General features: G+C 36.2%; 7 protein-coding genes across 7 annotated transcripts; 4 read left to right on the top strand and 3 right to left on the bottom strand. All coding sequences in view use genetic code 12, as the record gives it.

Annotated features, from left to right (window-relative positions):
* Window positions 1–643: 643 nt before the first annotated feature.
* On the top strand, window positions 644–1,351 carry SPAPADRAFT_60075 (uncharacterized protein; the record flags this gene model as incomplete). The annotated part of the gene is made up of 1 exon (XM_007374171.1): window positions 644–1,351. One exon carries the CDS (start codon window positions 809–811, stop codon window positions 1,046–1,048), a length of 240 nt encoding a protein of 79 aa, XP_007374233.1.
* A 301-nt stretch (window positions 1,352–1,652) lies between these two features.
* On the top strand, window positions 1,653–4,459 carry RDH54 (DNA-dependent ATPase; the record flags this gene model as incomplete). Its single annotated transcript, XM_007374172.1, has 3 exons — window positions 1,653–2,220; window positions 2,341–4,127; window positions 4,167–4,459. The coding sequence occupies 3 exons, from the start codon at window positions 1,659–1,661 to the stop codon at window positions 4,425–4,427; spliced, it is 2,610 nt and encodes an 869-aa protein (XP_007374234.1).
* On the bottom strand, window positions 4,445–6,253 carry SPAPADRAFT_137135 (uncharacterized protein; the record flags this gene model as incomplete). The annotated part of the gene is made up of 1 exon (XM_007374173.1): window positions 4,445–6,253. The coding sequence occupies one exon, from the start codon at window positions 6,251–6,253 to the stop codon at window positions 4,445–4,447; it is 1,809 nt and encodes a 602-aa protein (XP_007374235.1).
* Window positions 6,254–6,278: 25 nt separating this feature from the next.
* SPAPADRAFT_149827 (uroporphyrinogen decarboxylase) lies at window positions 6,279–7,654 on the bottom strand (the record flags this gene model as incomplete). The annotated part of the gene is made up of 2 exons (XM_007374174.1): window positions 6,279–7,415; window positions 7,492–7,654. 2 exons carry the CDS (start codon window positions 7,576–7,578, stop codon window positions 6,414–6,416), a joined length of 1,089 nt encoding a protein of 362 aa, XP_007374236.1.
* A 227-nt stretch (window positions 7,655–7,881) lies between these two features.
* On the top strand, window positions 7,882–10,809 carry SPAPADRAFT_136548 (uncharacterized protein; the record flags this gene model as incomplete). The annotated part of the gene is made up of 1 exon (XM_007374175.1): window positions 7,882–10,809. One exon carries the CDS (start codon window positions 7,882–7,884, stop codon window positions 10,807–10,809), a length of 2,928 nt encoding a protein of 975 aa, XP_007374237.1.
* Window positions 10,810–13,135: 2,326 nt separating this feature from the next.
* On the bottom strand, window positions 13,136–14,371 carry MDH1-3 (malate dehydrogenase; the record flags this gene model as incomplete). Its single annotated transcript, XM_007374176.1, has 1 exon — window positions 13,136–14,371. One exon carries the CDS (start codon window positions 14,269–14,271, stop codon window positions 13,231–13,233), a length of 1,041 nt encoding a protein of 346 aa, XP_007374238.1.
* A 289-nt stretch (window positions 14,372–14,660) lies between these two features.
* Window positions 14,661–15,609, top strand: SPAPADRAFT_60081 (uncharacterized protein; the record flags this gene model as incomplete). Its single annotated transcript, XM_007374177.1, has 1 exon — window positions 14,661–15,609. One exon carries the CDS (start codon window positions 14,685–14,687, stop codon window positions 15,504–15,506), a length of 822 nt encoding a protein of 273 aa, XP_007374239.1.
* Between the last annotated feature and the right edge of the window lie 26 nt (window positions 15,610–15,635).

Genomic DNA, 15,635 nt, shown 5'->3' on the forward strand with positions numbered 1-15,635 from the left:
TAATAATATTTTATTTGGTGTTTGTTTAATTTTATATCTTGGGTGTTTAGATTATTCTTCAGAAACATAACCTCTTTTGTTTCTATATCTACATCATGTTTCTAGCTCATTTTGAATCGAGACTGTTTGAAAAAACTATGTAAAAATGTCAAGCAAATCCTTATCTATTAATTTATACCCAACTTGCGCATATGTGGTGACTAAGACAATGATAAGAACTGTAATCCATTTGATATGTTGACAACGTGCCTATTTGAATTGGTGTAAATTCAATTTAAATCTTCTTTTAAGTACTATGGTTTTAGTTTGAAATCCTGCAAATAGGTGCAAAAGTTTGTCTACGTGTAAGACCTGTTCAGCCTCGCACGTCTCTTTGCAGTATTGGAAATTGTTGTTTTCTTCTCTATTCTCTAAACCATTTTATTGCATAAGGCCAATGTATATCAGTATTTGAAAATACACAGAGTGATAAAATTCACCAATAGCTTACTAAGCAACCATTCAAGGGAAGATAATAATCCAAAGTTCGGACCTTAACTCCGCGGCGCGTACTAGAAATTCGTATTTTGTTTCTTTTTTTTTTTGTTTGTCTGTTCTTACAAGCACTTCGAGATACTTTTTTTTTGTCGTTTAGAATTTGATTACACTCATTTCTTTTTCATTAATTACAGATTAAAAAGGAAGCTTTATCATACATTCGTTAATAGGAAAGCTTTCGATAACGACCTAAAAACATATTTATTTTAACCACCAACTTCTAACCACACTTTTTTTTTCCAAAATAAGACAACTCGACACATCTGACGAAATGAAACAACCACCTGCAGTTAAGCGATTGTTTGGATTATACTTCCACCACTTTCCTTTTGTTATGTTGACTACAACTGAAGCTGTGTTCCTTCATACCAGCATCTTAATATTTGCAATGTTTATTGCATATGGTATATATTCATATTTGCCAGCTACAATAATGTTTTCCATATCCCGAGCATCATACTATTTGTTTGGTGAGAGTAACACGTTGGGAGCAAATACACTTCAGTATTGATGATTACTAGTAGTGTTATTATTTTTTTGTCTTGGCCTTTGCATTGACTGATATTTGGGGTCTTTTTTAAAGTTGCTTTCCTAAAATATTTCGCTCTTTGGTTATTTAATTTAATTGTGGGTCTACATTACGGAGTCTAATAAATATGAATAATAGGGGAACAAATAGCAGCAGGATCCACAAAAAAAATTATGTGTAACGTCTTTTTTTATTTATATATTGATTTTGGTTTTAATATACTTTTTACGTCGTTTAATACGTTTATGTAGAAGATTCACTGGGTTGCTGAGTAAACCTACCCAGTTGAAGAAGAAGGGTGTGGTATACACAACAACACGCATCCGCGCATTCTAAATAAAAAAAAATTTTTGTCCAGCGAAGCCTGATGAGGCTGAGTCGATCCTTTTGGAAACTTATTTGGTTCGCCTACAGTTTTCTATTTGTTCTCCGCCGATACCACCGCGAACCGTTAACTTAGACGGAAGCCTGCCAAAAAAAACTCTCAATTTTTCTGCCTACGGTTTTTGAAGTTACTGCGGCACGCGCCAAAAGTTTTTGACGCGTTGCTATAATATTTAGTACCAAAGTTAAATGTTGATCTGATACCGAAATGTACAAAAGTAAGCCCAATGCTCCTTTCAAGCCCCCGCGGGTGATAAGGAAGGTAGAGTCATCTGATTCATCTGTTTCTTCAAGGTCATCTTCTACTGGTAATACTGTTTCTCGTGCACCAACAGGCAGACCCGCATCGGTCTCTTCTGATCTGGCTGCCACTTTAAACCCTAGCAAAGATCATGCTTCCGGTGCATCCACTTTAGGTAGGAAGCTTCCAAGCAGGATAAGGGCCTTTTCGACACCTTTTGTAGCAACACCACCATTGAAAAAGCAAAGGCTGGAAGAAGAAGAAACTAATGGTGGGCAACTTGCAACCACAGAAAAGTACCTGGTTCAATGGCGTAAACGAACCAACAAAAAGAACAAGACCTGGGATGGTGATGGTTATGCTACAATAACTTACATCAATGAAACAACTACGGTTATGGTGTTGAAGAATAGTGATATGAAACAATTAGGTAAAAAGACCTTTAATGTGTTGCCAAAATTAGATGAGGAAATAGCTATAGGTGGCTTTGAACTAAGTCTAGATGAGAAAATATCTACACATGATGCTGGTACTTTAAATATAGCCCCAGTTCAAAGTCAATCGCCTCCTTCTCCTGATGCTGCTGCTGTTGTTGTACCTAAACGTGCTCCTGGCAGACCCGTTGTTTGCACTTCTTCACCGACACCAGTAACAGCAAATTTTAAAAAGGTAGCTCCTGAAAATTATACTGAAGCTTCTAATTTCAGAAAACCTCTTTATGAAGGGAATCCTGATGCGATTGAACTTCCTGATCCACCACATTTATCTGAATTTATTAAAGTTTCTATTGATCCCCAACTTGCAACTAAACTAAGGCCTCACCAGATAGAAGGGGTTAAGTTTATGTATGAATGTCTATTAGGATATCGAGAATACAAAGGAAATGGATGTTTACTAGCTGACGAAATGGGATTAGGCAAGACTTTAATGACAATCACGACAATCTGGACTTTGCTTAAACAAAATCCTTTCCCTCATGAAAACCACTCATTAGTTAAAAAAGTTCTTATCGTTTGTCCAGTTACCTTAATCAACAATTGGAAAGCAGAGTTTAGAAAATGGTTGGGTCTTAATAGAGTCAATATCTTGACCTTGGGAAATACCTCTAATGAAAAGCAAGAGATTCTAAGCTTTGGTAAGTTAAATGTATACCAGGTTTTAATTGTTAATTATGAAAAGGTTTCTGCTCATTTCCAGGAACTATCTACAATCGATTTCGACTTGTTGGTATGTGATGAAGGACATAGATTGAAGAATAGTTCCAATAAAGTCTTGAATCATTTAATAAAATTGAATATTCCTCGGAAAGTTGTACTTACAGGTACACCTATCCAAAATTATCTTGTGGAATTTCACACCTTGATATCATTTCTTAATCCTGGAGTGCTACCTGAATTAAAGGTATTCCAACGAAAGTTCATAAATCCAATATTGCGAGCAAGAGATATAAATTGTTTTGATTCCGAGGTGAAGCGTCAAGGTGAAGAAATATCTAATCAATTGATTGAATTGACTAAAAAGTTTCTTTTGAGAAGAACTCAGGCTATCTTGGACAATTATTTAACCACAAAGACAGATGTTCTCTTGTTTGTTCCTCCCACTGAATTACAGCTAAAATTATTTGATTTCATTTCCAAATACTCCAACCAGGACTGTTCCAATGCTGTTGCATTCACTTTAATTAACTTATACAAGAAGATCTGCAACTCTCCAAGTTTGTTACAACATGACGACTATTTCAATAAGAATATACTTGCACAAGACAGGTCATTCTTGAATAACACCACATTATCAACAGCTTCTGGAAAAATTAACGTTTTGGTACCATTATTATTAGAAATGGTAGCCATGAATGAGAAAATAGTCTTGATTTCAAACTATACGAAAACGCTTAATTTACTTGAGACAATTCTTCGTAAATTGAACTTGACATTTCTAAGACTTGATGGTTCAACTGCGAATAACCTTCGAAACAAATTAGTCAATCAATTCAACAAATCTTCCCAAATTCAAGTATTCCTTCTTTCCTCGAAATCAGGAGGGATGGGGATAAACTTGGTTGGCGCGTCTCGATTAATCCTTTTCGACAATGATTGGAATCCATCAAATGACCTTCAATCCATGTCAAGAATACATCGTGACGGTCAATTGAAACCATGTTTTATTTATAGAATATTCACCACCGGGTGTATTGACGAAAAGATCTTTCAACGTCAATTAGTCAAGAATAAGTTGAGTGATAAGTTTTTGGATGATGATAATTCAGCTAAATCTGATGGATTCGATTATCAAGATCTTAAGAATTTGTTTGAAGTTGATATAGAGACAAATTCAAATACTCATGATTTATTGGAATGTGGATGCGGTGGAGATGGAACAGTTACAACTCAGGAACCCGAATCTGAAAAAGAGGAGGATGAGGAGGAATCACAGGCTGTAAGAACTCAGTATGTCTCAGCTAGAGTTTTGCAACAGAATATGGAAGATAATGGTGACGTGCTACACAAAAGACTGATTAAATTTGCTTTGAATGATTATCATCACTATGATCCTAGAGTAATCACTGAATTAGATTTTGATCCAGTATTGAATAAGATTGTTAATAACAAGTCCTTTGATGATAGCACAAAATTGCCAATTACCTTCATTATGCTGAGGGTATCCAATGAGCAAAAGAGTGATACGGATATCGAAAATCAGGATACAGAAGATCCTGAAAGTGAAAAGGAAAATTAAGTCTATTAAATACATATCTATTTACCTTGTAACATCTTCATTCTAGCTTCAGCGGCCCTTGCTCTTTGCTCTCTCATTATTCTCATCTTTTGCTGCTCTGAAAGACCGCTCATATTAAGAGCATCGGCACCTGGAGTCGCCAAGCTTCCTGAAGATTGAATCTTAGGTTTTCGCAATTCCATCTCGGTCTTTTTAGCCAATTCTTCTTGAATCAATTTTTGTTGTTCAAGTTTAATCTGTTCGTTCTTTTCTTGTTCTTCACGATCAAATTCTTCTTTGGATTTGGCTGGCCCAACTTTGGCCAATTTCCAATCACAATACGATTCCCCAAGTTTATGTCTGACAATTTGGAACACCTTTCTGGTTTCAGCATCACTGGCCACTTCAGCCGGAGTTCTACCAGCCTTATTTAAAACCGTAGGATTGGCCTTGAGGTTAACCACAAGGATTTGAACCATGTGGTTTAAACTGTTGACTGAGGCATAATGCAATAATGTTGGGCTATGTGTGAATCGATCCTCCGGTTGAAGACGAAATGAATCCACGTCGATTTTGTTTTGTTTAATGAAACTGATGAGCTTGGGTGCTTTTTGTTTCTTCAACAATGAAATCAACTCTGCAGAAACCTCTTCGGCTCTTATTTGTTCCTTTGGTTTCTCAATCTTGGCAGGGCTTGGGCTCTTGGCTCTCTTGACTTCTGGTGTCTTTAACAGGGCTTTAGGAATGGGGACTTCCTTCAAGTATGCTAATTCTACCCAAGCCCTCTTTAATTCAGACGTGGTTGCTCTTTTTGTTGTGAATGGGAAACTTCTAATTCTAGGGTCGTTGTTTTGAAGAACGGCGCCTTCATACCCAACCAAAATTTTCTTATTTGAAGCACCATTAGCTCGTATGAATATACTAACACATTCGTTCAAATGGGATTTCCATTCTTGTAACAATTCTCTGACTTCTTGTATTAAGGCCTGTTCGTTATATCTTCTTATACTCGACCCAGCGGAGTTGGCTTTGCCTCGAGCATTATCACTTGCACTTTGAGACCCACCTTGTTTTCTTCTAGTGGTATACCTATGGAATGTTTTTGATATGACAATATTGACTCCTTGCTCTAGTATTGATTCCTTAGCTGTTGGAGCGTTACCGCGAGTGTTTTTAGGGGTATGAGATATTATTGCACCTGCGAAATGACCACCTCCAATCATGAAAAGAGCAGACTTTTTGGTCTTGAGTTGTGAAAATTGCTTGAGTTCTGTCATTGGATTTGCATTGAGTAGCTGTTCTTGGGTGAATAAGGATTTGTAGATTCCGTATGCCTTCTCGGATGAGGACACATACGGTGACTTGAACAATAAGTATGCTGATTTGGTGTTTAAAAAGCTCACAGTTGATTCGTTTTCGTCATCGTTTGCATTTTCCAACTCTAGTCTCTTCATTAAAGTTTGAAGCCTGTCCTCTCTTGGATTCAGCTCGTCCTGCTCTTCTTCTTCTTCTTCGTCGTCGTCATCGGTATTGGATTCGGAATCTGAACCAGATAAACTTTCAATCGAGGTTCTTTCAATCAATTCTTCAAACTCGTCTTCAGTTATAGCAGGCAAATTTTGAAGCGATCTTTTCAAATTGTATCTGTAAAAGTCAGACTTGTAGAAGTCGGTGTCTTTGTTGGCAGTTTTCTCTGCCACAACCTCAGGTTCTTTGGTGGACAATGCACTAACATCTATGTTTGCCAGTGTATTGGAGTCGAAGTAGAGTAACTCTAGAGAGTCCAATACTTTACTTGGCAAGTCATATATGTAGAGTTCGCTCGGTCTTATAGGTGCTTCCGGCATTGTGGACTTAGAGAGTAGTTGGCTATGTACGGATCAAGTATTTTTATTCTGTCGCAAGATTTTTCGCACTAATTTATATGATGGCAAATTATGGAATCAAACAAAAGAGCATATACAAAAACAAAAACACAGTGAGTCATATGGGTCTGACTAATATAGTTTATGCAGAACCATATTTATGACATTGTTTCAAGAAGTATTCTATTCTTTCTGGCTTCATGAAGGGATGAGTACCATGACCAAAGTTAATAATATAGTTTTGCTTTCCACCACCAAAACCATGAATCATTTTTTCAACTTTTTTCGCAATGACTTCGTCCGATCCATACATAACACCAGGATCTATATTACCTTGTAAAGTTATTCTTCTACCATTGACTACTTTGACGGCATCTTCTGGTCTGTACAACCAATCGAGAGAAACAGTATCGTAACCCGCATTACATAAGTCATCCAATGCATACCATGCCCCTTTTGCGAACACGGTCAATGGGATATATTCTTCAACACCCAACTCCTTTAATCTCTTAGGTAATTTTTCAGCAATTTGTTTTAAATAAGGTAAGGAAAATTCATTGAAGTCATCTGGGCCTAACTCACCTGCCCATGATTCGAAGATTTGTAACATCTGAGCACCAGCAACAACTTGTAAGGCTAAAAATTCAATACAAGCGTCACAAGTAGCCTGTAAAAGCTTATGGGCTGCCTCGGGATATTTGAAGATCCACTCTTTGGCAAATCTAAACATCTTGGAACCTTGACCTTCTGTCATGTATACCAACAAAGTCCATGGTGCTCCGACGAACCCTAAAAGTGGTACTCTACCATTCAACTTGGTTCTGGTCAAGGTAATCGACTTGAATGCCCAATCCAACTTGGACTTGATATCAGGATTTAAATCGATTCTGGATAAATCTTCTGGGGATCTTAATGGAGATGCAAAGACCGGGCCTTTTCCCTCGACCATATCAATTTCAAAACCCATGGCCTGTGGGATAACCAAAATATCACTGAAAATAATAGCCGCATCAATCAACCCATCAAAATGGTCAATGGGTTGGATAGTAATCTCAGATGCAATTTCTGGGTCCCTGCAGGTTTCAAAAAAATCTCTTTTTCCTTTGACTTCATGGTACTCTGGTAAGTAACGACCTGCTTGTCTCTAAATGGAGTGTTAGTAAAAGAGGGACTCATTGCTATTCGCTGCAAATTTTTCACATGGATAGAACCAGACATACCATAATCCAAATTGGAGGTCTTTCGACTTTTTCTCCCTTAGCTGCTCTAAGAATCAAATCATTCTTCAAAGGAGCAAATTCTGGCATTGTTGGGATTCAATATAGCAGTATGAAAGAGAGAATTGCTGGAGAGATCTTGCCTTTTTATAATTCGATCAAATCTGGTAAAGATAATTGAAAAATATTCCGCGGGAGCTTTTTTCTGTTTCTGGTGAATATTTGCTCGGACTTTCCATAATCACGTGCTATTCTGGCCAATTCCGGTTCTGCTTGCAATACAAGCTGAATTAGCTTAGCCCCATGAAACAACAACCGTTTTTATCAGGCATTATCGACACATAATCCTGACTAATCAATTGACAAACAAACACCAATTGAGGTTAGAACATCATGTCTGAGCTCAATGAATCAACACCACCCGCAACTCGTGGAACTGCTTCGTCTAGTGACGGGGTTGCTAGCAACCATGTGGCTGTTGTAAAAGGCAACAACAATTCTCCCAACATTTTCATACGCTTTATCCGTGCAGTATTTGGCTACAGAAAGACTTCATTGACCTTATTTGTGATTTTGACAATTGCATTCACTATATTGTTGTCATATATTGATAATAATCTCGATTTGACTGTTAGTTTACCCACCGATAGACTAGAAGTTGATATTCTAGACTCCTCATGGTTGGATTTACAAAACATAGCCAAACATGAACACACGTATGGTTCCCATGCCAACGATCGTGTTCACGACTATTTACAAACAAGAATTCGTGATATAATTAAAGAAAAATCTTATATTGAGTATGAAAATGACTTGAATGGGGATAACAAAATATTGTTCAAGTCAGCTTCAGGAGAGCAAACGACAATTTCTTACTACGAAAGTAATAATTTGTTGGTTAGAATCAATGGTACCGACAAAAACCTTCCTGCTTTGTTACTAAGTGCCCATTATGATTCTGTTCCTTCTTCCTTTGGTGTAACTGATGACGGTATGGGAATTGCAAGTTTATTAGGGGTCTTGTCTTACTTTAGCGACAAATCCACACAACGACCAAAACGTACAGTGATATTTAATTTTAATAATGATGAGGAGTTTGGTCTTTATGGGGCTACTGCCTTTTTATCACATCCTTGGTTTGAACAAATCAAGTATTTTTTGAACTTGGAAGGTACTGGTGCTGGTGGTAAGGCAATCTTATTCAGAGGTACTGATTTTGGAATCGTCAAATATTTCAAGAATGTAAGGTATCCATATGCAACTTCAATTTTCCAAGAAGGTTTCAATAACCATTTGATCCATAGTGAAACTGATTACAAGATTTACAAGGAAATGGGAGGTTTGAGAGGTTTGGACTTGGCCTTTTATAAACCCAGAGATATCTATCACACTGCAAGTGACAGCATCAAGAACAATAATATCAAATCGTTATGGCACATGTTGTCTAATTCAATTGATTTTTCCAAGTTCGTCGCTGGGCAAGTGATTGATTTGGATAATGAGTCAGCTGATGAACTGGAAAAGTCTAGTCAAGACTTTGCATCATATGCCAGTTTCTTGAATTACTTCTTCTCGGTCCCTGTCTCCACGTTGATTGTTGTAAACACTAGTTTGCTTGTTTTGGTTCCACTTATCAGTCTTGCTTTACTTTTGATTATTTTCAAATACAAGAAAACTTGGCAAGTGACTACAGTTAATGTTTTGAAGTTCCCACTCGCAGCCATTGCTTCTGGTGTAGTTATGAATTTACTTGTCTCTGATGGTTTCCAAAAATTGAATCAATATTTGCCCACTACTTATCCATTATTATTGGTGTACACTTCTGTCGCTATCTTGTTGTTGTTGTTTTACGTCTTTTTGAATGGAATAAACTTGCTTTTTAGAAGTCAAAAGGTTTTGAATCATGATGAGAAATTAATTGTCATCATAGAAATCTCGTTGTTCTATTGGATTGCTTTAGTTTATATTTCCAGGAGCCTTTCTTATAACAGGATAGGTAATGACCACACCGGAGAATTCCCCATCACGATCTTGTTTATTGTGCAATCAGTAGCAGCTTTCCTTGGTTTACTTGGATGGTCATTTACTACTCCACAAACAACTGACGAAGAAGCATCACAACCTTTGTTGGAAGGGAATCAAGAAAGTTATGGTACTGAAGATCCTGATGATTTGACTCCCCAGTCCAGTCTTTTAGGAGATGAAGATGGATTTAAAGGTTTGGTAAAGTATCTTGGATATGATTGGTCACTTCAATTCTTAATTATTGTTCCACTTACTTCTTTGATTGTGTACAATTCAGGTTGGTTAGTATTAGATGGTGTGAATAAATCGATTCAAGAATCGCTTGCCGCTGAGAATTTAATCTACAAAATCATTCAACTTTTTGCATTCTTCTGGGTCTTGCCATACTTGCCATTTGTGTTTAAATTGAACAGAATAATTGTCTGGGGACTCACTTTATTTGCTGCTCTGGGTGTTGTATTGATCTCCTTCCTTGAACCATTCAATATCGCAAATCCATTAAAATTAAGATTCATTCAAAAGGTTGACTTGACACAATCAGAACAAGATAGTATTGTTCAAGTGTTTGGAAGAGAAGGTATTTTCTATGACATTCTTGCTGATATTCCTTCTGTCAAGGAATCCAAAGTTAGTGTTGCCTGTGAGAACATTGTTGATGGAAATCAAGTTTGTTCATACAAGAGTACTCTTCAACCGGAAATCATTCCTGGAGCAAAGGATTTCCGTGATTATCTTCAAATTGAAATAGTTGAAGACTCTTCTTCTAGGTTACCTTATGGATTATTGTACGGAGAAATTATAATTAAAGCTCCTGAAAACCGAATGTGCAATTTACAATTCGATAAAAAGGCTAGTCATTCTGGAAGAGACAAGTTCAAGGATTCACCTGCTAAAACAGTTATTGTATTTGCGGACGAACCCAAGAACGTCTCAAGTGTTGCCCACAATACTAGAATGCTTCCGGAAGGCTTCTCCCGAGATGAGGATGGTAATTACTTATTCAAAGATGTTGCTGGTATAGACAACTTATACCTTAACAAATTAGATTGGAAAAAGAATTTCCGTATTGGTATACAGTGGTTACCAAACATAATCGATTCACCAGACGATGAAATAAACAAGTTGGGGATTTCAATAGAGTGTTTCTGGGCAGATATGACTCCTGTTGATGGAGGCAAGGAATCTAGCTCGGCAATTCCTGCTTATAGAGAATTGTTACATTACAGTCCTAACTATGTAAGTTGGGCAAACAGAGACCGAGGTCTTTTTTCAGTCTCCACCCATGTGCAAGTATAAAATAATAGATGTATAGATTGCAGTTGTTTGTAAAGTATAGAAAAAATGTACTAATTCTTCTACTTAAAATAAAGGACCGATGCAACTCAAAAAAAAAAATGGATAGTATAATCAATCTTGACTTAGATTACAACTACTTCTTGTCATCTAGTTCGAACTAGCAAAAAAAAAAAAAACAAATGCGATTTCTGTGGATCGAACACAGGACCTTCAGATTAAACTGTGACTGAATTTCTTCAGTCTGACGCTCTCCCAACTGAGCTAAAACCGCAAAGACAACCCACGCCGGGAGTCGAACCCGGAATCTTTTGATTAGAAGTCAAACGCGTTAACCATTACGCTACGCAGGCTGATTTTTTCTTAAAATTTTTCAAGTTTTTTGTGCCGGGATTATAGTCACGTGCCTATATTTAATAGTTTTGATTATCTTCAAGGGTAGTCATACGTGGACTTAACAGTTTTTAAACACCTATTAAAAGTTTTTCTGTAATGAAAAATATCTAGTCAATCACATAAATTAACAAATATTTCTGTTTTATAATTTTTTGGGGTCCAAAAGTTAGACTATTTATTGATGAATATTTGCTGCAAAGGAGGTTCAATAACTGTTTTTTACAGCCAGGTTAATTGAGTTTTAAAGGTGTCGTCAATTTCAAAGAACTTTGATCTTGTTACTGACTATCTGTGAACTTGTCTAGTCATTATTTATACCAAACTAGAGAGATATTGTTGAAAACAGAAATGGCAGACAATTTTTGCTTTCTAATTGCTACATTCCAGTAATTAGGTTTTCCTATCGACTAATATATCACTTCATTCATTTTCTCATAATTTAACTCTTTTTTTATTTACATTTCTAAGGATAGCCATAACAATTTCTCAAAAAGATATTTATATCCACACTTTGTTGCTTCTTCCTTCTTTGTTTGTTGTTGCCAAACCATTCAACATTAATTAACCTTTTGATACCTTTCTATCATATTACACCCTTAGGGCTCGAGGAAATTGTAAATCTATAAGTTGTACTAGCTAACATTTGCTAACCGCTTTTTTTTTCAAAATTTGGTCCATTCTTATAATGTTTCCTGAACGTCCTCAAGGTTTACCTAAGTTAATAAACTCTAATAGATAATGCCAATATTTTAAAATCTAACCCGTTCCTTTTAGTGAATTTATTGTGACAGGCGTTAAACGTAAAAAAGTGGAAATTTAATTCACACGAAAATTTTGCAACCTTTTGAAATGGTTTTGAGAAAAAAAAATTTATTTTGGAACAAAATTTAGAAAGCAAGACAAACCTCACGTCTTCAAATTGTGGGAAGATGGATAAAGATTTATATCTTCTTCCAACTTATTTTGTCTTCAAGAAACTTAGGTTTTCCAGCTTCCGGCCAATAATCTTGTTTTTACATGTGACCAACAAAAGTAAAATGTGTTCATTAGAAAACATGCTTATAGTATCCAGCCTTCTCTTGAAACATTATAGGCTTTAAGAAATTGAAATTTTAGGAGTACAATAGGGAAAATTCACTTAACATTTACTGCCACAAATACTAAATACTTGTACTAGTATCGTTCTGACTAAAAAAAAAGTGGATTCCGTGTTGAGGTGTATTAAAACGTAGTTGGGTTGAAATTATCGAGTAAATTTCTGTTTTATTAAAGCTACTTCAGTGAAAGGAAAATCATCTTGTCGTGAGAGTATCATTTTCTGATCTCTTTCAATTAACAACATGAATTGGTCTAGATATCTTTACATTTATCTGTTTGTTTAATTTTGCTGCTAATTCCAACGTAATAAGGTCTTGTCACCAAGGTTTCCTTTTATTCTGTCATTTCACAAGAGATATTATAATTTTGAGATTGTATTAACCAATTTAGGAGTATTGAGAAATTCAAGTTGTCATTTTACTGTATTTTTCAACAATGTTTAAATTAATATAACTTTATATTACTATGTTTCCGAAAAAATTTACAAAAATTTGCAGAAATTGCAACAATTTTAAATGATGGTTTTAGAACGCCAAAGATTCAAAAAAATCCGAATTAGAATAGACATGATGAAATTTCAAGTGTTAAACACACGAACCAACTATATTTAGCACTTCAATTGACTTGTTAACTTCACCTGAGAGGAATTTTAAAGACTAGGTCACGTGTACAATGCAAGTTTCAACCACAAAAACGATAAGAAAAATTTAAAAAAATTTTGGTTTAGTGGTGTAGCGGCTATCACGTTTCGTTTACATGTGAGGTTCACAGTAAGTTCCGAAAAGGCCCCGAGTTCGATCCTCGGCTAGATCAAACATTTCGTTTTTTTTTTTTTGCAAATTCTATCTATAATAGCAATATGGCTATATCGGAATATGGTTAAATAAATAAATTACACTATACATCAAAGTTCTTTACATCAAAAAGTGATTATAACTTAGATCCTTTAACAAATTCGGTACCTTGTTTAATTGAACCAGTTAATCCCTTTAAAGCAACTTCAATTAATTTCTGTTCTTCATCAGTTTTAACTAAACCTTCAAATGGATCAATAAAGCTTTCAATACGGCCATTTTGTAAACGTACAGGCACGGAAAAGAACTCAACTCCATTCAAATGCTTATCAGAAAAGATCTTACCATAAGGAATTCCTGGCAAGTAAATGTAGGCTGAATCAGGAATCAACACAGGTTGGTTTCTTCCATTTAATGATTCCAAGATATTTTCGGCAAATCTGTATCCGGCAAGAGCCATTGACAAAGTTGCTGAACCAGCACCGTTCTTGGCCTTGACAACTTCATCACCTCCAAATTGAACCCGGTTAACAAACTTTTCATAGTCGGAAGTGCTCAAACGAGATTTGGCTTTATTGGAAATTTCCGAATCATAATTGATCAAAGGAACAATGGTATCACCCGAGTGTCCACCAACAACAGAAATCTTACCTCTAAGCTTGCTTGGATCAACGTCTAATAATCCACCCAAGAAGGTTTCTGCTCTGACAACATCTAAAGTAGTAACACCAAACAATTTACGTGGGTTGAATACACCCAACTTCTTTAATACTTCAGCAGCAATAGGAACGGTTGAGTTGACTGGGTTGGAAATAATCAAAATCGCAGCATTTGGGGCTGTTCTTGCAATGTTTGCAACCAAATCTCTGACAATAGAAGCATTGATATTGAATAAATCGGCTCTAGTCATACCTGGCTTTCTTGGAACACCAGCTGGTATGACAACCAAATCGGTGTTTTTCAAGGCTGCAGTAATAGCAGAGTTGTCTTCCTTACCAGATGGCTGGTGTCCAGTCACAACAGCAGGGGTGTTAATATGTGATAAGTCAGCTGCAACACCATGAGCGTTGACAATATCATAAAGGGCTAACTCAGTGACAAGTGGGTTTAATTTCAAGAGCAAGGACAATGGCTGTCCGATACCTCCAGCAGCTCCGGCAACAGTTACTTTGACCATGATGTGATTGATATTCTATTTCTATAATAAGTTATTGACGAAGAGTATAGAAATGGAAGAATATTTCTAATTCAAAAATTTGACAAGAAGAATAAACATATTTAAATGAATAATTTGACGTGGGGTTATATCGAGGAGACTAAATTTTACCGTGGCATGCAACAAAGGCAGCACATGCCGAAAAAAAAGCTCCTCGGATGATTTCCAAAGGTGGGGCAGATAGTCACATCACATGACCAAACTCACATGACCAGAACATGTAAATCCATCCAGTTTACAGTTTTAATTTAATTTACAGGTTGATGCATTTGCAAGGAAATGACGACAAGCAACGAAGAAAAAAAAAAAAAAACCCAGATAGAGACCCGGTCTTAACCACCACTTCTCTGGTTATATATTTAATTCTTAAACACATGTTATCCATCACAGCTTTTAGTATACTAACCACATTAGTGGCCACATGTGCAGGTATCGATTGTTCTGTTAAAGAACTCAAACCTTATAATTTTGAAAGTATCAAGGGTGTTCATACTTTGACTACGTTGAAGAATACGCCTCCTTCCCAAACAAACATAACTTGGAATATAGGTATTTGTGAACCAATTAATTCAATTGAAGATTGTCCTAAGAACTCAGATTTGTGTGGGATTACATCAATTATACTTAGTGACAACAAGGATAAGCCAATTATCTCCGAAATTGTCAGTTTCAATGCAAATTTACAAAAGACTTATAAACCGTTCTCTAAGGACGATAAGGATTCAGACTCAGATGGAATCATAATTCTGTATAGTGGAGTGAACTGGGGAGATTCTTTAGTGGATGCTGAATTGAAGTTTATTTGTGATAAAAAGGCCGAAGACGATAAGTTTAAGTTGGATAAGTGGGATGGCACTAAGTTGAAACTTACCATGTCTACCAAAGCGGCATGTATAACCAATGACAAGGATAAAAAGAAGAACAAGCCAGATGACAATAAAAAGAAACCAGATAACGGTGAATCTTGGGGTTGGTTCACCTGGATCTTTATCTTTTTGGTATTGTTTTTAAGTATTTACATTGTTGGTGGTGCCTGGTTTCAATATAACAAGGGAAATGCTATAGATTTCCAAAGTGCATTAAAGGAGGTTTTGGAAAACTTTATTGATTTGTTAAGAGGCTTGCCAGGTTTCTGTAGAGAAATCATTGAAAGATTCACTGGTAATAGAAGCAGAGGTGACTATAGTGCTGTTTAAGTACGTATAGAGGCACTGTAATCACCTCTGGTACAGTCATTTAATAGGTTCCTGTGTATATGCTGTAGTATCGTTATATAGAATTCAATAATGTCTAATTTTGTAACTGTGGGTGTGTAATAACCGAGT

Source organism: Spathaspora passalidarum (assembly GCF_000223485.1).
Source record: "Spathaspora passalidarum NRRL Y-27907 unplaced genomic scaffold SPAPAscaffold_3, whole genome shotgun sequence".
NCBI classification, from domain to species: domain Eukaryota; kingdom Fungi; phylum Ascomycota; class Pichiomycetes; order Serinales; family Debaryomycetaceae; genus Spathaspora; species Spathaspora passalidarum.